Raw genomic sequence first — 21,450 nt, forward strand, 5'->3', positions numbered from 1 at the left:
CAGGAGAATTTTACAAGTAAAACTTTATTGGAATGATACTCATGTTGCAAAATATTACACTTCGTATTTTTATGTCACCGTTTCCGTGACTTTAGACGCTTCTCTTTGCAGTGTGTGTATGTGTGTGTGTATAGTATGTCTGTGGCGGGGGTTAATATGGTTTATATTGGGGTCTCATTTCCCTAAAAAGTGCGACAGTATGTACCAGCATTGTGCCTGCATGGAGAGGAAGTTGTATCACTGCAAAAACATCGAGGAGACACATAATAATATTGTATTATAACTTCAAACATTTTGTCCATGATGATATATTCAACATTAAACCTGACATGGAGGAAATACAGCGAATGTGAAACCTCAACAAGTGATGTAAACAGTTTATTAATAATAATAATAATAATGGTTTTTAAATTAACCAGTAAGCCAGCTGATGACTACAACTAGGCTTACAGCTTGCAGCTCTTTCCACCATTTATCTGCCACTATGATTTTGGCGTCAGATTCATTGATAAAATCTGGAGTTTTTCAGCTGGTTAATCTGCCTCAGTGAAAAAGAAGGGGAAACATTAATACAGGAGAGACATGTCGGATCCATGTTAGTTGCCTTGTAAGTGACTCATTTCTCTGTGAAGCCCCAGGTTTACTGTGGCAGTTGGTTTGTGGTCATTTAACTTTACTTTTGGGACTATGCCACACACAAGCACAATATCCAGTAGCCTTAAAAGTGACCCAGCATTATTGTCCTAGTCCATTTATTCTTGAAATGCTGTCTCCTGTTTCAGTTGATATCTCTTTCTCTCTGTTAAATAAACTAATAAAAGGAAATTAAATACACCACATCACCCGTGTAATTCTGACAGGCCTTGCAGAGTCCCAAACAGCCTGCGTTACAAACTGTACATTTATGCAGAATTTAAAGGATGTGGGAGATGTAGGACTTTGTTTTTTGGAGCTTGACCCATGCAAGGCACTAATAAGATAACGCAGCCTCTGATGCAAGTTTACTAAACAATAAAGCTGAATCACCGGAGTGGTCCTTTAAGACCTTCAGCTGACACTGTGCTTCTGTGATGCACATTCTCAAATTGATCTTTTTTTTAAACAAATTACCACACTGTAAATCTGGGGTCACGCACAGAGTGGGAAAAGAGTGTTGATCGAATAAATAAGTAAATATGGCAAGTGGACAATTAGCTGTGGGGGCTATTGTTCCATATTACAAATGATAGACACAAACCATTACACATAACAAATGTGTATCCTGGAGAAAATGCTTGAGATATATATATATATATATATGTTTTTGCTATCTGAACTGTTTCAGACTCGAGGGAAGTATGTGAATTTATATTATCCAGTTTATAACGATGGGAGAAAAACCAAAGCGCCTGTATAAATCAAATTAGGAAACCATCATTATTGTGGCACATTAAATTACAGCAATAAAGAAGGCATTTTGATGTCTGAAACGAACATCAGTGTCACTTTGTTTTATCTCATAAATTGTGAATGAACAAATCCTACAGTAACGACCCTCTCTGGCCATTGCTGAAATATTCTGTGACCATAGCTCAGGAGCCAAGGAGACACTGAATACCAAAAGTGCTATTTGTTGTATTCTTCAAATCAGCAGGTTGTATACCATGCGCTATGATTATTTTTCTCTCTTCTCGGTATTAGCTCGATTCACCGCCAGAAGCTCTAGCTTTCACTAACTTGTTAAATGGAGTGCCAGTCATCTTTACATCATCACCAACACACAAAAAACAAAACGAAACAAAAACTGTGCATGTTTAAAACACATAAACAGTAACAGAGCTGCTGTCACATATAAGACTGTCACATAGAGTGTGGTCCTACTTTACAAGTGATAAGAAGAAAGGGATGGGTAATAAGATGAGGTGAACATGAATACATATTTCCATTGAAGACCATAAAAGCGCACTATCCAAACTGCCATCAGTGACTGGTCAAAATGCTCTGAAGGCCACCAGCCGGAAGCAGTTCAAGGTAGTTTGCCTCAAGCGGTCTCTTTCAGTTGGAGTAATCAAGGGCCAAAGGCTTGATTCAGTAAGCAGAATCACTGTGGCCATTACGTAAACTCTGAGCCGAGACAGGAAGTGCTTTCATGAAAACAAAGTTGTCGAGTCAGTTAGCAAAATCAAATCTTCTGGAAGGGCAAACTGTGGAAGACGCTAACCAAAAGTCTGAATATTCCCTTTTGTTTCTCTTAATTTGAACCAGAACTTTAAATTCCCAAATCCATATCACAGATTTACCTGCTGATCCTAACACTGTATGTTAATAAAATGTCTATTAAGTGATATGTTCAAACCTGAGATACCATTACGTTACAGTGTTTCTTTAAAACACCCTTAAAAACCGAGTTAATTCCATCCCCTTACTCGTATTTCCTTGTTTGTTAGCGTGACATGATATCATTGGAGCCACTAGTATCTAATAACATTTAGAATGGAGTACCGTAGATATGCACTAATTCTAACAATGATAAGAACGGTAGATGGATAGTTACACAGTAAACGTAACTGACTTTTTTTCCCCTTAAAACATCATCTGTCTCTCGATGAAATTTATTTTGCACACACAATGCATTCATTTTTTTTGTTTTTTTTTTGTTGGCCCATCAAGCCTTAAGTTATGTCGTGTGTCTATGATATGAAAGGGTAAAAGTTTAAATTCTGAAGGAAAAATTGAGATAAAACTGCAAAATGTAAAGTCATCCAAGCTGAAAGTACATATGTGTGCAAGACCTATTAAACCTGCTACTTACATGCCCTTCCTGCTTAAAAAAAAAACAAAGAGCATGTTAGCCAGTTGTCGGTTAAAATTTAAGAAACTTTTGTCCAGACTGAGACCTAAACTTGCACAAAACTCATTAGTCTTCATGTAATGACTAAGAGGCTGGACTAGATCAGCACAGACAGGCTGATTTCTCTTTGCTGCGGTGTGAATATGACTAAAAGATGGATTTAAAAAAAGGAAAAGGAAAAGGGAAGATCTCGGGTGAAAATGTGTAGAGGCAACTCCAAATTAGTTGGATTCTCAACACCCATGAAGCACACCTTCATTATAAAGGGATCCATAAATAAGACAGAATAATAAATAAAACACAACAAAAACACAACAGAAAAGGCAACACTGCTGGTTATCAGTCTCCTTGCTCTTTTTTCCTTCTCTATCCGATTTTTCCTCTTTGTAGCTGGTGCTTGTGATTGGACAGGAGACAGTACTTTCTCCTTATGTCTCCCACTTGACCAGCCTACCTTTGACTCTCCCTATTTCCTTCTTTCTTCCTCTCTTGCTCTCTAACTCTAGAACTCAGCAAACTCCTTGGCACATTTCTCAGTGAAGGAGACGCGAATCTCCTCCTCCTCGTAGTCGTCGAAGTTGCTGGTGTCGCCTGGTCCTTTGAACTTGGGGATGAAGGGAGCTTCCACCTAAAGTCACATAAAGGAAACTATTATAAAACAAACTGAAGGGAAGAAAAGTCTCACATGCCACACAGTACACTCACCAAAACATACCTTTTTCTGGTAAATGGCAATCCAGTCAGTTGTTGCAAACCACTTGTGTCCCTTGATATCATTGACCCCATTTTTGAGGTTTCCATAACGTTTTGTGAGATCCACCTTAAAATAACACAAACATATTTTTCTCACGGTCACGTTAAAGAAAAAATAAATGTAACCTAAACGTCTGAATGCCTGCGGTATTTGCTCTCACCTGTAACAGGTTCCTTAGGAGGTCTTTCAGGTCTGAACTGAAGTGAGACGGGAAACGAACCTAAGGGCAGAGCACAAAATGAGGATTGAACCAGTGATAACTTCATGTAGTGATGAGATTCAGGCTCTCGGGTTCGTTATCTTCTGTAGTGAAGCACTGGTAGATTCTTATAATACAATGACATGGCTCTATGTAGTTCTGGGAAAAACTAAGTACATCATATGAATCAGTAGCTTGTAGAAGAACCTTTTCCAGCAATAACTTCCAGTAATTGTCTTGAGAGACTTCCCAGACTTCTCACATTGTTGTGGAGGATTTTTAGCCCACTCTTCTTTACAATGGTTGCTTCGGTTCATTGAAGCTTGCTGGCGTGCATTTGTGCACAGCTCTCGAGTTCCAGCTACAGTAATTCAATCAGGTTTAAGTATGGACTTTGACTAGGCCGTTGAACCTTCTGTTTTAGATTTGCTCGTGTGTGTGAGATGACTTTCTCGTTGGTCAACCAAGCTTCCTTTGTCGGAAAAATGGTGTCACATTTGACTCTACAGGGAGTGCAAAATTATTAGGCAAATGAGTTTTTTGTCCACATCATCCTCTTCATGCATGTTGTCCTACTCCAAGCTGTATAGGCTCGAAAGCCTACTACCAATTAAGCATATTAGGTGATGTGCATCTCTGTAATGAGACGGGGTGTGGTCTAATGACATCAACACCCTATATCAGGTGTTATTATTAGGCAACGTCCTTTCCTTTGGCAAAATGGGTCAAAAGAAGGACTTGACAGGCTCAGAAAAGTCAAAAATAGTGAGATATCTTGCAGAGGGATGCAGCAGTCTCAAAATTGCAAAGCTTCTGAAGCGTGATCATCGAACAATCAAGTGTTTCATTCAAAATAGTCAACAGGGTCGCAAGAAGCGTGTGGAAAAACCAAGGCGCAAAATAACTGCCCATGAACTGAGAAAAGTCAAGCGTGCAGCTGCCAAGATGCCACTTGCCACCAGTTTGGCCATATTTCAGAGCTGCAACATCACTAGAGTGCCCAAAAGCACAAGGTGTGCAATACTCAGAGACATGGCCAAGGTAAGAAAGGCTGAAAGACGACCACCACTGAACAAGACACACAAGCTGAAACGTCAAGACTGGGCCAAGAAATATCTCAAGACTGATTTTTCTAAGGTTTTATGGACTGATGAAATGAGAGTGAGTCTTGATGGGCCAGATGGATGGGCCCGTGGCTGGATTGGTAAAGGGCAGAGAGCTCCAGTCCGACTCAGACGCCAGCAAGGTGGAGTACTGGTTTGGGCTGGTATCATCAAAGATGAGCTTGTGGGGCCTTTTCGGGTTGAGGATGGAGTCAAGCTCAACTCCCAGTCCTACTGCCAGTTCCTGGAAGACACCTTCTTCAAGCAGTGGTACAGGAAGAAGTCTGCATCCTTCAAGAAAAACATGATTTTCATGCAGGACAATGCTCCATCACACGCGTCCAAGTACTCCACAGCGTGGCTGGCAAGAAAGGGTATAAAAGAAGAAAAACTAATGACATGGCCACCTCGTTCACCTGATCTGAACCCCATTGAGAACCTGTGGTCCATCATCAAATGTGAGATTTACAAGGAGGGAAAACAGTACACCTCTCTGAACAGTGTCTGGGAGGCTGTGGTTGCTGCTGCACACAATGTTGATGGTGAACAGATCAAAACACTGACGGAATCCATGGATGGCAGACTTTTGAGTGTCCTTGCAAAGAAAGGTGGCTATATTGGTCGCTGATTTGTTTTTGTTTTGTTTTTGAATGTCAGAAATGTATATTTGTGAATGTGGAGATGTTATATTGGTTTCACTGGTAAAAATAAATAATTGAAATGGGTATATATTTGTTTTTTGTTAAGTTGCCTAAAATAGCTAAAACTAAAAACAAACTAAAAACTACTTCCAAAAACATTCAGCTTTGATATTAATGAGTTTTTTGGGTTCATTGAGAACATGGATGTTGTTCAATAATAAAATTATTCCTCAAAAATACAACTTGCCTAATAATTCTGCACTCCCTGTAGAATAAGCACACAATAACAGAAAAATAAAACACATCACCCCTCCACAGAGTTGATTAATGGTTTGAGGTGTACGTGCTATTATGCTGTGTCTGGTTTTCTCCAAACGTGTAGCTGTGCATGTATGGCCAAACTTGTCCGCTTTGTTCTTATGTGTCTAAAAGTCTGTACTCACAACAACATTTCACGCACAGATTTATCAATGTTTTCGTAGGTTTGTATTTTACATAATTAGAAGTCCTTCAGACTGTGTGCATGAACAAATGAGGGCATGACATAGGTCTTTAAAATGAGTATTACTACTTCTACTATACCACTGCTACTTATTATTATTTTTATTTTTTTTTCAGTCATCATTTACAGTTGACCGTAAGGCCCCATATACTCAGAATTACAATTAAATAAATAAATAAAAACCCCTCAAAATAAAACATGTGTAAACATAACTTCAATCATTGTCTGATGTCATAACTTATCTTCTAATATTCTCTTTTTTGACACTATACCACAGATGATGGAGAATTTTGAGGCGTATTTTTGTTTTCTTTGTTTTTATTGCCATGCGTTTCTTATCTGGGTTTGACAGATCATGTGGTCCATGTCCTCCACCTAATTTCTCCTTTTTCCTGTAGTTTGTCTTTTTCATATCAACTGATCCACAGTGACTAGCTCAGGCTAAACATTATTCAGCACCCGAGTTATGTTTCACCCCGAAGCAGCTGATTAAGAATGAGGCTGATTTATTAACATATACATGGTGGTAAGAAAAATTGGTCAGTGTGCACCTGTCATAAATTTGACATTGATTTTCCTCATTTCTTTTGCAGTATACCAATGTTTCCATGCACATATTAGTAAATGAGGGTCCCAGAAGTCTTATTCAGATGCAGTTTTGCAAACCTAAGCTGTGCTGCTTTGTTCTTTTTAGAAAGAAGTGGCTTTCTCTGGCAACTCTTCCAAAAAGTCATACTTGCTCAGTCTTTTTCTATTTTTAATCTCATGAATTTGAATTTTTAAGATGTTAACTTAAACCTGTAGAGTCTGAGATGTAGCTTGTTGGTTCTTTGCAATCTCTCTGACCATTGGATGGTCTGACCTTGGTGGGAAATTGCTGGGAAGGCTCAGAGTGCTCTCACCACCCAGTTTCAAATATTTTTTCCACGTTTGGGCTACATCCACACATACACAGGTACTTTTTTTTAATCCAAGTTGATTTCCATCCACATTTAAATGCAAAAAAAATCTTAGACACTGTCAATTTCATGCTAAAGCAACAGATGGTGATATAACCCAACCATGAAGAAATGTTGGCCAATAAAAAGCTCACAAACAATAACAAGGCACACAGTCTGACATAAAAAAAGATGGGGAGAGATAAAGGTGGACAGCTTTCATGTTGCGAGAGAAAAACCTAAATGTTCCTTGTCCACACATAAATGCAGATATATAGATTTAAAAAATTTTCACCCTCAAAGGTATTTTTCAAAAGCTGTTTTCAGTGGTTCAAACTACCACACAGTTAAGTTAAGTTAAGTTTACTAAAATACTCATATACAAGCGAACATAACTTTGGATCTGCATGATGTCAAAAGATAGCAGATAGTCTCAGTATGGTTACCTCAGGTACAGTGAACATGATGCTGTTCAAATTCTTTGTGTGAGGTGGACAGCCAGTCAGAGGAAAGATGAATTAAAGAGAGGGTGGCTTCAAAGGAGGCAGAGCCAAAATAGCTTAGTTCAGACAGTGGATGAACTGAGGTGCTGTATCAATGGTTGTTATAAAATACATAAGGATTATTTTGGAATCTGAATCATGCAACACAACTCTATTAAAGTCCAAATATAAAATTATGGAACTGGAAACGATCACAATACTCCCCTTATAAATATACAAGAAATAAATAAAGGAAATATGCTCCTCTTACATCCTCCCTGATCAGATTTATTATGCTGGATCAAGGCTCTAACTGCCAGGTTCTCTAATATGATGGCGTAAAAAATTGCTGCTTTTTACACATCTGGAAACAACAATGTGGGTGGAACAAATACAATGCAAACCACAGAGTATTTTCAGAGACCAACAAAGGAAAAACATGGCTGAACAGATCAAAACAGATGCTTCTACTTGGTCCGTGTTTCTATGGTAAAAACACATTTTTTTGAAACTACACCATACCCACTCTACCACAAAAAAAAAGAAAAAAGAAAAAAACATTGCCCAAAACTCTTTCAGGATTAACCTAAAACTGAAATTTAAATACAAAGTAAACTAAAATACATTTTTACAACAAAAAAACAACCTAATATCACATCATGAGTCATGTTCTCTTGTGTAAAGCATTAAATATTAGCACAAAATGCTAATCAGACAGTCAAACTCACCTTCCCTGAAACAATCTTTTCATAGATCTGAATGGGCTGATCAGCAAAGAAAGGCGGGTACCCTGCTGCCATCTCGTAGACGAGTACACCCAATGCCCACCAGTCTACTGCTTTGTTATACCCCTGGTGGATGTAGCGGGGGGCATGACAAGGATGGAGTAACGGAAGAAGAAAGAAAAAACATTAAGTTAATTTAAGATAAAATATAAAATGATGCAGTAAATGTATATTTCATCATATGTCTGTAATGAATTGTGTACACGGGTAATATCAACAAATGCACCAATTCCCCAGACAAAAAAAAAAACCCCACAGAAAATAAATGATGAACTATCTCGATAGTCTGTTATTTACAGTAAAATTACAAATCAATAAAGTGGCTTGTTTTATTCCACATAATTAATTGTCAACTCAGTATCTCCAGATTATAAAGTGTTATATAAAGCTGCACACAGTAAGGATGCATTCACAGCCTGTTAGCCTTAGTTACTGTCAGTTACTGGACAGCTTGTGTCTACACGTGTCTGTATCATAGTTAGTACACATGGTTGGAGTACTTGGACCAAACCTTTAAAAGGTCCACTCACACTACACTCGAGGTCCCAAATGAATTCCTATATACATGGTCTCAGAGACTCAATTTTATTCAATCCTTATTCCAATCTAACTACATATTAGCTTTCCAAGATATCTTACACTCAATATGTTTTCCTAATGCAAAGTGCAGATATGTACTGCTACAATGTTCGACGTTCACATTAAGCATAGCCAAACTTTTAAAATAATAAGGCTTCAGACAGCTTTCAACACCCAGTTTCTGGCACTCTGTTTAAGCTTGTGGATCTGCATGATGACAAAGACACCAAGAGTGGTCATCTCAGATACTCAGCTTTTGCCTGAGCACATAAGCCCCACCCACCTGCTATTCAAATCATTCATTTGTGAGTTGACTTAAAGCGAGGGTGGCCTCAAAGGGAGAGGAGTGAAAACTTGTTTCAGTCACAGTGGAGGAACTGAGGGGCTGCACCAAGTCCCAGAATAAGACAAATGATTACCTCGAACTGTGAATCATGCAAAACTACAATAATAAAATCCAAAAAAAATAAAAATACAGAGCATGAAATAAAGAGAATAGCTCCATTTTAATAATGATATGTCAGTTTTCGATAATGATATGTTCACTTCTTGTTGTGAGGAGTATCTTGGGATGCCTTTGAGACAAAAAGCTTGTCTGTTAAGACTAAATTTGGTGACTTGTGGTACATTTTATTATATACACTGGATTTAATAATTGCTTTAATGACTTTTCCTGTCTGATTGTAAACATTTATTTGTAAGTCATTCAGTCATTTAGCGGAAACCTCACTTACATTATAGTTTGGATTTATTGGAATTAAAAGTTTAGCCACATTATTTAGTATTGTTTATAATATTGGGCACTACCATTCAACACCATTTGGATGAACTACTTTATATAATTATTTGTGTAACATTTAAAAGTTGCTTATTTAAAGCCTCCACCCATCTCTGACAGCAATTTTTGATCCTACCTTCAACTGTTGGGAAAAAAAAATGAGGAATGTGAATGTGGCAGTCTTCCAGTGACCTGAGCTACAGAGAGCACAGTGAAAATACTCTCCCATCATTTTGGTGTTTAAGAAAGAGAAACTTGAACCTGCTTGTCACTCACAGAGTCTATAGATCACAACCCACCAGGGTTACAAAGCCCATAAATGTCTATATATATACAAACTGCAGCACTTCAAATGTTCTTTTAATACTTATTGCACAATTTTAAAGTTGCTGGCACGTAAGCTTCCCAAAGCCTGGCACCTAATGAGGATGCTGCCAGTCTGTGCAAACAACAATATTCTTAATGAGTTTTGTCATCAGTGTTTTGCTAACATATGTCAAACACTGAAGAGACCTGTGTGTTCTCTACTCAGGTGTACACAACTTCTCATCTGTGTGCACACACATTCATAGAGCATCTGGGGTGGGACTGATACAGACAGATGGGCATGTTTTTGTGTCACAATGCTCCCAGTATCTTAAAGCGTATATGCACATGTAGAGTGAACCGCAATTTGCTTGTCAAAAGTACTGCTAAAACATGTCCTGCTAGGATTATTTATATGACTGTATATTACTGCAGATTATTCGTGTGATCAGCTTTAAATTCACAGGGGTGTAACGCTGGTATTATAGTTTGCAAGTAAGCAAAGTAAGCTATTGGACCTTCACATATTATCACATGATTTTTAGGACTTGTCCTGAAAGAAAAACCAACAGTTATGCATTTGTCTTCCAGTTGGACTCCAAGAAAACTGTAAAAATGTATAATAGAAACAATCTTTCCTATGAGGTACCTACAGCTATCCACAAGTGAATATAATCCTAGCCTTAAAAAACGAAGAAGCCTCTACCCCAAGCTTAAAGTTAGTTCAGCTGGCTGCCAAGCGCACCTTGCTGAGAATGATCTCTGGAGCCAGATATTCTGGGGTGCCACACAGTGTCCAGGTCCGGCCCTTCACACGTTTGGCAAAGCCAAAATCTGTAACCTAAGAGGGGACAAAGAACAATGACAACGACAGTGAGTAAAAAAAAAAGAATAAAAAAAAAAAAGAAAAAAAGAAAATTCAAATAGGCTAAGTAACACCACATGAAAGGCAGCAAGAAAGAGAGGCACTAAAAACAGCCGCATCAAGGGAAATTGTCACCAGCTGTTATGCAACAGTTCGCCACTAGAGGGTGGTACACCAGCACACAGAGACGATTCCAGAGTGAAGAACACCTTTGTAAGGTTAACGAATCTCACACTGAAAATAAATGTCCTCATATCTGTTGAGCTGTACGTGGCATAAAATATTCTAATTTTGAGCTCTAGAAAACTCTTACTGTGATGATAGTTTTAAAATATTTAAGTAAAAAGATGTTAGATAAATGGAATAAAACAGATGGATTAATGTGTGCTAAAAAAATTACTGTCAGTTGCAGACATAATAAATATGGAACACAAATTCATCAGCACGGTCTGTGAAGGATAAATAATTAACAGTAAGTTTGTTACCTGTATGTAGCCCTGTTGGTCTATGAGCAGGTTTTCAGGTTTCAGGTCTCTGTAGATCAGGTCCAAAGCATGGAGATACTCAAAGGTCAGAACGATTTGAGCAGCGTAAAACCGAGCGTGAGGCTCACTGCACATAAACACAACGAGACAAAAGGGGATCTGTTTGGTGATCGAATAGCAGAGATGACTTGAGTCTAGCATAGAGATGAGAAGAGCTGAAAATACTGCCGTAGGTTAGGAGACATGATAGAAGAAAGAATACTGAATGGGAATTAATACATGGAAAAGATGTAGGCAAGCAATACTCTACATTATACTATAATCTGAAATAGCATGACATTTGTTTGCTGCTTTGGGATAAGCCAGATCATCTTGCAACTTTGGATTAAGCTGTTAATTAAGTTATAATGTCATGTTACTCTAGACATGGATAGTATAATAATTCTTCTGGGGAAAAAAGGTTTTTAAATCTTATATTGCGACACAGTATCCAAACTTTTCTAGAGTTGTTGTGCTTTGTGCCTATGTAGAATACAAGATAACAGAAATGCTTTCAAAGTCCACTGTTTACTCTTGTAGCAATCCACAAAATGCTTCTGGATATAAACTTTATTCAAACACTGACCTAAATCTGCCAATTCTCCGTAGATGGGAAAACATCTCGCCACCTGGCACATACTCCATCACCATGTAGAGGTTAGTGTTGTCCTGCAGAAAGGAGGACGAAGGTTAGTGGCACTCACACAAACACACAAAAGCATGCCCATGTATGGATGCACTTCAGGTACACACATATACAGGAGTTAAAACTCAATTACGTGAGCTAAAAAAGAGAAGAGCAATTTCACCAGTTACCAAATTGTTTAATCTAGCTGGTATTTTGCTAGTTAGCATTAACTGACTATTATTTATAGTATTGCCATATAAATAATAAAGTACTTTAACCCAGGAACATTACTGAAGGCCTGGTTTGTATATTGTGTGTTGTTTATATCACAGTTTTGCAAGATATAAGTAGTGTAACCGACTAACACAAATCACACTGCGTATGTTTTGTTCTTGTTGACTCTTCCTCCTGTGTGTAGGACAACACACGTGGACTGGAATATTCTGTTAATAGGTTTATTTAAGGTGTCTAGGATAGTCAATCCCTGGCTTTCCAGGTGCATCTAAACAGCTTAACCTGAATAAGGCATTAATTGGAGTATAGCCATCAGCAGGATTAGTCTGTGCACGTCCATGTCACACGCTCATGTGACATCTAAAGCCAACTTCACCATGTACTTACATACAACTCAACAGGACTGACAGTGGTGATGGAAGGGGTAGTAGACTGAAAGATTAATGCACTATAAATTATTTAATTTTAATCATTAAAACAATCAGAGTTGGTGCTCAATTTTCAAAAATATTACAAATAGGCTTCTCATCTGCTGGCCAAAGATACTTGTAAACACTTCCAAGAGGTCTTTAAAAACATGCAGACTTAATGTGACCACTTAGTTCATAGTTTGAATAAATAAAGCAAATTATTTTTTGAATTAACTAATTTGTGTGTGAGTAACCAAACCATCATCGGATCTGTAACAAATTTTAGCCATTTTCTGCTTATTATTGTTTCAGAATCATTTTAAGTACAGGTATGCATAACACATGTTAAATAAAGCACTGACCATTGCCAGCAGTGACCAAAGTAACAACTAGCAGTTGAAAATAGTATTTAGTGGCAAGTTAGTAACTTCAGGAGTTGGTTGAGACCAGCACAAAGATGGATATATATTAATCAGGCAGCTAAGAAACAGCTTCGAATGGATCATAACATTTGTCTGTGGCTTTTTAATGAATTAATATGCGAAACTTTGCTAAAGAGTTCTTTTATTGTTATTTTAATTGTGTGAGAAATTAAGCAGTCACTCGCTGTCATCAAACAACCACAGGCATGTGTGCTCTCACACACCTAAAATAATCCATACCTTGAATGAGTACTCTAACCGCACCAGAAAAGGGAAGCTGACAGCCTGAAGAATCCTCTTCTCATTTAGAGTGTGCTCTATCTGCTTGAGCTTGACCACCTGAAAGGCAGAGAGAGACAGAAAGAAGAAGGAGAGAGAGAGTGAGAGAGAGACATTTTACCCAGTAAGACAAGAGTGTGAAATTTAAGGCAAATATGAAACTAGCAATTTTCATTTAAATACATATCTGTTAAGACATCTCTCACAGGTTGAAGTAATATGCTGCCTATGGCCCAATCATCACAATATTTGAGTGTTTTTGCAATTGGAGGATTATAACATGGGTGTCTGTGGCACCATTACTGGAAAAAATGCTGTATTAAGTTACTGATAATGAAAACCGAACATTTCCTACTGCTGCATCTTCCCATTAAAACCATTTAACTTTTGAAAAATGAGCTTGCTTTTATTATGAAGTATCAGCTGGAAATGCATTGTGTTTGTTACTGTTATCATTCATTAAAAATGGATCAACAAAACAATATAACTGACATATTTCTTTGACAGCAGATCAGTTTGAGATACTGCAGAAAGTAATGGAACAAGAAGCAACAGCCAGAGTGAGCTGTAAGATGAAGCGCTGCAGGCAAAAGACTGCACACCTCCAACAAACTTCTTTCACTGTACCCTTCTGCTGACATTCAAAATCATATCTCAGCTGCTCACCAAATGATAAAAAGACTCTTACTTATTACATTACTTCTTTATGAAAAGACAGTAGTATTACTGTCTCCAAAATTGTGTAACTTTAACAAACAGACACTCCAGGTACAGCAAGACATCTGTGGCATTTACGAAAACAACCTGAAGTCCGTATTCTCAAGATTTTCCTCCATAATTAAGACTATAGGCCAGTGTGCTATTGTGCCATGTCTTTGAACTTTAAAATAACTATGAAACGTGTTGGGGTTTCATGGGAAATCAGCTTAGAGTTAGAAGTAGTTTAGATGAAAGGAGGTTGCAAGGCGGATAGTGCAAAATTTAACAGGAAACAAGAGTTTGTGGCAGATTTTTGGCTGGGAAGACTTATGAACATATTCTACATCACCAGTTACAACAAGGCTGCATCGGTAGGGTGGCAGCACCTGGTTAAAATAGTATTCTCTTTTAAACCTCACTTGGTATGCCACTTGGGCCTCTCTGGCGAGACCAATCACAGATACTCCACTTCCACCACTTCCATCTGTAACAGACCAATCACTTCAAGGACACAGGCTCGCCCGACCCCCTTTATAATAGGCCCTGGCCTCACACCAGGCATTCTTGCCTTCTTCCCTGTGAAGATCATTAGAGCTTAACCAGTGATCCTGGACCAAGGTTATCCACTTAACAGTTTACAGATCCAGTTGTGAAAGGTATTCCCTGAACATTTCTGGTTTCAGGATTACTAACATAAATATTTTATTTAATTATATTTTAATTATGTCAGTATATTTTTCTAGTAAGCAGTCGTCGTGTTGTTGCAATTCTGCACCTTATCAAGTCAGCACCTTATCAAGTCAGCACATCAAGTGAGCTTGTGCTTGTATAGCTATTTGCTAGCTGTCCAAGCTGAAAATTGGTGCCTATGGGTGCCACTGCATTCTCTGGTAGTGGTAAATGGTAGTGGTAGCAAGGTTAGGGACGTTGCTTTTGCAACGTCCCTAACCCCTCTGAATCACTTATGTGGGTGTCAAACATGCAAAGGCGTCACATGGGCAGACAGAATCCTGGAGTCGCATTTGCAAGTGCCCAGGGCCGCAAAAGCCGATCCCTGTCTTTCTGACACTGCAGCGAAGCTGAGCAACATACCCAGCTCAGGTTGCACTTGCTGGGGGGATATGATCAAAGACCCCAAGGCTGAACTTACTCCTTTTTTAATCAGCTCCTCAACTCCAAGGAGGAAGAAGATGAGGATGAGTTAAAAAGTATCTTCTGATGATAATGATGACGATGAGGAGGATGTCATTTTCCCTCCTATCCAGGCATTGTGGCCATTTTCCATCTTCCCCATAAGGTCACGCTTATATATATATATGATATGCAAGCATGTAATAGCCAGTGTCCCAGGATGTGTCCTCTCTGCAGATGGATATGAGATGTCATCTGAGTCCCAGTCACAATTTCTCTAAATATCTGGTAGCTATGTCTCACTGGAGTGACCCAAAATTGTTCATAACCAGTGTCCTCTTATGTATGGTGGTTATGAGGAAACAGATGCTTGATTGAAAGGTTAGAAGGCTGTTTTTGAGGGGAGGGCTGTCAGAGGTACCTGGCCCCAGAGACTCATATAAATTAGCAAGAGCTGATGGCAATTTTCTAAACTGAGGCACAAAGGCAAGTTTAGGCCTTCAGGGATTTTTTGGTATCTTGCCATAGTTCCTGTTTGCAGTCCCTTCCCTTTGTGCCGAGGTTTAGGGAATCTAGCTTAGCTTTTCATTAGGGCTGTGACACTAGATGGTGGAGGCTATAGTGATGGCATGATTACCAGTGCAACCAGCATTCACCAGCATCCACATTCTACCAGAGAAATGGCTTCCTTGTGGGGCCTTGTTAAGGGTGTTTCTGTGGATTACATCTTTGTTATTGCTAGTTGGGCTTCCACACATTTTTTAATTTGTACTGTTCTGATGTAACTGCGTCCTCACTTGCATGCTCAGGCCTTAATGAGGCCTGCTAGCTGAACGTTGGGGTTGGTGTGAGGTGTCGGCCTTCGAGGTGCTATTGGCAGGAGAGCATGCAATTTGGGAGTGAGCTACATTTCCAATAGTGCGATACCAAGTAAAGCTTAAAAGGCAATGTTTGTTTACCAGGGTAACCCCAGTTCTCTGAAAACTGAGGGAGTTATTTCATCGCATTGCCCTATTTGCATGTGCAAAAATGGCTTGTGTGGGGCCAGAGGCTATTTTTAAAATGGTTTGGGGACCCTATGTCCTTGAAGTGATTTGGTCTGTCTTAGATAGATGCGATGGTAGTTTAGCTTCTGTGAAAGTATTGGGTTTACCCTGGGAGATGACCCTGTGGACCAAAAACTCCATCTAAATTGTTTACTAAAGTTAATTTTCAGTACAACAATATGGTGCTATGTATGCAGAGGCAATAAATAAATAAAAGTATAATGCCCACCTCCCTGAAACAAGTGCAACATAGACTTTTTTGTGAAAACAGCCATAGCAAAACAACACCATCGTGTTCATGTACATTCATTCTCTCAGGCATGTGTTCTGTCAGTAGTACTTGCAGAAGACTGTAAATTCATGGATTACCTTCATGTCCCTACTGATGTAAAAATTATTTTGCCAGTACTTTAGTACAGCATGACAGATAGATAGATATAGATATTCATTCTGATTTTGATCTTGCTAAAATCCCAATCTCAGTGTTTTATCAATAAGATGATAATTAAATGGTAAATGGTCTGTATTTGTATAGCACTTTACTTGGTCCTAAGGACCCCAAAGCGCTTTACACTATACACAATCATCCACCCATTCACACACACATTCACACGCTTTAAGCCATAATATAATTATATTGTGGATTAATTATCATCTTATTCACAGATTAAGTCAAAGATTTATTTTAACTGAATATTAAAATTACTCTGGTGTTATCCACGTAAAGACAACCTCTGCTCTGTGACTGTAACTAATCCCTGCTTTCAGCACAAGTGGGTTCAGATAATAATTTCACCTGTATTTGAAGGGCCTTTAACAAAATGCATAAAAGAATAAAATCTTCCGAGTGCAGTATTCACATCAATTACATTTCTGTTTTCTGTGGGAAGACTAACTAAAAAATGGATGGGAGCGCATTTAAACACCCCAATCCCTCTGTGATTCTGGTGACCCCTGACCCAGACTGACCTTCTGCTTGTTGAGGATCTTCATCGCATAATGTTGTCCCGTTTCTCTGTGCTTCACCAGCATAACACGACCAAATGAGCCCGTGCCCAGGGTTTTCAACCTCTCAAACTGCTCCAGGCAAGCAGTGTTCTGAACAGACAAAACAAAAACGGTTAGCTGATTTTTGTGAAAATGGGATATTTAGGGTCATGTTGCTGGTAGCGAGTTTTTATTTTCAGCTACTCGTGTGCTCACATTTATCACTAATTCTTGTATTTTCATTGTATATATTCTTTGCACATGTCATAAACAAATATGCAATAGATAATATATATAAATTAATATATTTGGTATGTATGGTTTATAATTTCTTAATAGAAAGTAATACACATGTGCATACAGGATACAGTGTAAATTTGAAGAACAATAAAGAAAAAACTTTTACTCATGTTTGTGGTACCTGAACTGTTTCTCAGGCTCAGATGGTCCCAGAAACTTATTTATCATAAATAATTGATGTTTTCCTACATAGAATCAAATCATGCTTAACACTCATATATTTTTAGATACTGTCATAGACGGTTTTGCATACATATGTGATAAATATTGGTTTAGGCTTAGATATTCAGCTTTATCTCAAAAGTCAAAACAAAAATATTGCCTTCACTGCAATTTTTATACCCAGTGCCATAGTTTGAGCTGCTCAAGTGTAATTGGATCATTGCTACATAACCCATTTCACTGACAGCTGTGGGTTGTTTCTTCATTACTTCTTTGGAAGTAGAATAAAAAATAAAAACGTTTTGAAGATGATTTCAAGTGTGGTACATGCATTTGGGAGCTATGAACCCACAACATGTGTTTGAAAGAGCTCTCATTTCAAGTGAAACAAGCTATCCTTGAGATCCATTTAAAAAAAATGCAGTACTGGTGAGCTTTGCTCAGTATTACAGTATTGCAATGGGCCCTTTTATCATTGTGTTAATTTGTTCATTTGACAATCTGAAAATAATAAATAAAACTGAATAAAAATTCAGTATATTTTTTAACCCCAAATTCATAATTTAGCTTCAATAAGCTTAAATAAATACAAAAAAAAATAAGCCAGTGTCCCAAAACATACGGAGAAAATTATATACAGTATAAATTAAAACAATGTTGATACAGATTTATGTATATTTAATGGTTTAATTAATGTCTATGAAGAATATTAGGTGATCTAAAACAAGTGAATTAAAAAAAACAACAACAACACACACACACACACACACACACACACACACACACACACACACACACAGCTTTAGGGTTGATACAGTTGACATTGCCCTGGGGATATTTTCTAACTTTCTTACTCATACTGCATACAATATGAAATATGTATACTGAATATAAATTTGCAGCATTAAATATTACAAAACATATGGAGTTGTTTTATGTCACAGTTTACTTGAAACAGTAACTTGCATTTTAAAAACAGTCAGACAGTAGCATCATCACTAACCAATAGCCAATAAATAATAAAACTGATGCTATTTACAAACAAATGTATTTATACCGCCATCTGTATATATTAAAATTATAATTTTCAGTGATTTGCATAAAGTGATAGCTGGTAATACTGAACAAATAAACAATAAAGACATGAAACAAGTGAAATTTCAGTAGCTATGATTGGCATTTTCAAAAACAGCAGCCCACACAGAAGTAATGTATATATTTCTTTGGCCATACAGAATTGGGAGTGAAAATTCTGTTTTTCTAACATGCAAACAAAGTTAGGATTAAAGTACAAACAATAAATCCTGTGTATCATACTTCTGAAGCTTAGTGGGCAGACTTAGTACACACACTAACCTGTGCAGGATTCTCCCACTTTTTGAGGAAGTCCTCTTTGGCTTTAGCAAGGAATTCCTTGACTGTGGAAAAAACACACACCAGTGTTTACATAAGAAAGGCTTTAGTGGGGCATCTGTGTGTATACAGAAAGTGAAAAAACATCAAAATAAAGAAACAGAACACCTACTTTATTGTCTGAAGTCAACAGCACAGAGTCTGACTAAAAATTGTTAATTAAATCAAATTTTATTCATATCCATCGTAAAACCACCTGCTCATAACTATTACTCACAAAGACCCAGTGGCTACATGGATGATTTGTCAGTGTGTAGAAAGTTTTGAGACGTAAACTGATCGTCTTATCTGTCTGTAAGGTAATTCAGGCTGTTGGGATTTTTCTAAATGTACAGCAATTAGTCCAGATGGCTGATAGTCTGAAAACTACATGCAGAATATTCTCAAGTGCAAAAAAAATACCTGAACTTGAAATCTCATGAACAAGTATACTCATTTAAAAGCTTAAATCCCAGGACACATTTCAAAACACTTGTTGACCTACCGGTATTAACTATCAACACTTTCCCTTCTCACCTTCACTAAAAGTGTCAGCTGCTCAGTGACCGGTATGCATTTATACCAAGTAGCTATGTCATATACTTAGATGTCTTGATTTAAATGTCAAGCATTTAAGCCTTTTGGAATAACTGTTTCTTTGATTTTCTTAAAAAGAAATCCATCACAGTATTCAGATTTACTCCAGTTTGTGACACATACATAACTAAATAAACCTTTACATATCATTTCCTAGTAAATTGCTATTTCAAAAATGATGAATTTAAAAACAAACACAAAAGTATAACCCCAGACATGAGCACACTCATCCTTCTATATTTGGACTTACAGTACAGCAGACAATCAGACTAACTCAGTGTCAATCTGCAAACCTTAAGGGGGTTCACCAAACAAAATAGCCCCCACACTTTCAGCAGCATCTCTTTCCAGAGACAACAGGCACTGTGCGTTTGGGAAATATCTGACACATAGCTTGTTGTGATCTCGCCAAGATTTGAGTACAAGAGGATGTGAAGTTGCCAAGATTCTTGCAGCTTACAATAGCTGTTGGTTGTTTTGCACCTCGTGAAGTGATTTGGCTATGGAAACGGCACTACCACCTGCTTTATTATAAAGCAGCATCAACTGAATCCAAAGAAAAAGCTCTGTTCAAAGCGGAATACTACTACCGAGCACCTATTCATCTGTCTCTATATTATGAGGTTAGTTAATTGAAATGTAGCTGCCTAATTTGGGTTCTTGAAAGCTATTCTGACACAGGCTTATTTAAGGACTGAGCAGGATGAGTGGATCTTTTTAAATCAGACAGCAGAAATAGGCCGCTGCATGGAATGTTAACTGAAGCTAACATAGCCGCTGTGTCACACCGTCTCTGGTGATTTCGTGAGTCTGGAACAGAGCAATGTGTTATGTGTAGCGTACAGGCGACGGTACCCACCGCTTTCCATCTCGCTGCCCTTCCTGGCCGTGGGCGCGTTGCCCATGATGACAACCTGTCAACGGGCGATCCGTGGCTTTTTGGCCGCCCTGCAGCCTTCTCAAGCCGATCTAATCTAGATTAGGTCTGTTCGGTATTTTCTAAATCCAAAAGCACCAAGCGTTAACTCCGAGGTCTTGGTCTTTAATAGCCTGGCAGCTGCTGATGCGGTGCCAGGGCGAGACGAGATGGTAAAGCGGGCTCACTCACTCCTCAGTCATCAGCAACCGGCAATTGATATACAGTTCAAATCCACGGGGAGGATACCTTTGAGGTATCTCGGTCGTTGGGGCTTCACTGGACCGTAAGGCCGAGCTCGGCGCAGATGGCCTGAACACGGAGGATCCAGTCTTCGCCTGTCCCTCCTTGCAGCCCCCGCCGAACGAGCCCCCCCGGCTCCCCACCTCTCCCCAGCCTAAAGAAAAACGACACCAGAGGCGGGGACGCGATATTCTCAGCCCAAGAGCCGCCACTTTTTGTTACCAAACCCAGCTTTTAAAAATTAAACCTCGGCGGGGTCCGACGACGACGGGAATTCACCCAAATCAACATTGGCCCCCCGTAGCCTCGGAGACGAGCGAGATGACGGAACTACAGTCGACTGAACGTCCCGCCTACTAGCCAGAACCGGTTTTTGATTGACAGCTGCAACCAGCCCGCGGATTGGCAACCTATGTATGCCGGTATCCCACGGAAGGCACTGATTGGCTCTTCGCAATCCATCAAGAGCAGCACCATCCTACCGCCCTACACAAAGCGAGTGAGGGGAACGTCACCGATTATTTTCCTCCCGACGACATACCCGCCCACTTTTCCTGGTTTCCGTCCTCCATTGGCTAGATGAGGGCGAACCGTGGGAATCTCGGCGAATGTGAAGATGTCCATTGGCTCTGAGTAACGATTGGCAGGTAGAAAAAAAACCCCTCTTCAGCCCCCCACTCCCACCGCCACCAAGCGACTGATACACGTTTAGCCAAGT

The 21,450-nt window shown here is 38.8% G+C and overlaps 1 protein-coding gene across 1 annotated transcript; it reads right to left on the reverse strand.

Annotated features, from left to right (window-relative positions):
- Positions 1–5: 5 nt before the first annotated feature.
- prkacab (protein kinase, cAMP-dependent, catalytic, alpha, genome duplicate b) lies at positions 6–21,100 on the reverse strand. The gene is made up of 11 exons (XM_004539087.6): positions 20,433–21,100; positions 18,941–19,002; positions 17,105–17,233; positions 13,221–13,319; positions 11,873–11,955; positions 11,248–11,374; positions 10,643–10,738; positions 8,178–8,300; positions 3,745–3,804; positions 3,546–3,650; positions 6–3,458 (listed from the first exon to the last, which is right to left on the reverse strand). Exons 1-11 carry the CDS (start codon positions 20,476–20,478, stop codon positions 3,333–3,335), a joined length of 1,056 nt encoding a protein of 351 aa, XP_004539144.1. The 5' UTR covers positions 20,479–21,100; the 3' UTR covers positions 6–3,332.
- Positions 21,101–21,450: the final 350 nt, after the last annotated feature.

The sequence above is a fragment of the Maylandia zebra genome, linkage group LG6 (assembly GCF_041146795.1).
Source record: "Maylandia zebra isolate NMK-2024a linkage group LG6, Mzebra_GT3a, whole genome shotgun sequence".
In the NCBI taxonomy this organism is placed as follows: domain Eukaryota; kingdom Metazoa; phylum Chordata; class Actinopteri; order Cichliformes; family Cichlidae; genus Maylandia; species Maylandia zebra.

What these genes read in the sequence shown, in the direction of transcription:
- prkacab (XM_004539087.6), bottom strand. Translation starts at nt 20,478, where the DNA reads ATGGGCAACGCGCCCACGGCCAGGAAGGGCAGCGAGATGGAAAGCG. An exon ending in CGGAGAATTGGCAGATTTAG is followed by an intron (nt 11,375 to 11,872) that starts GTCAGTGTTTGA and finishes GTTTATGTGCAG; the next exon opens with TGAGCCTCACGCTCGGTTTT. An exon ending in CAGAGATCATTCTCAGCAAG is followed by an intron (nt 8,301 to 10,642) that starts GTGCGCTTGGCA and finishes TACATCCACCAG; the next exon opens with GGGTATAACAAAGCAGTAGA.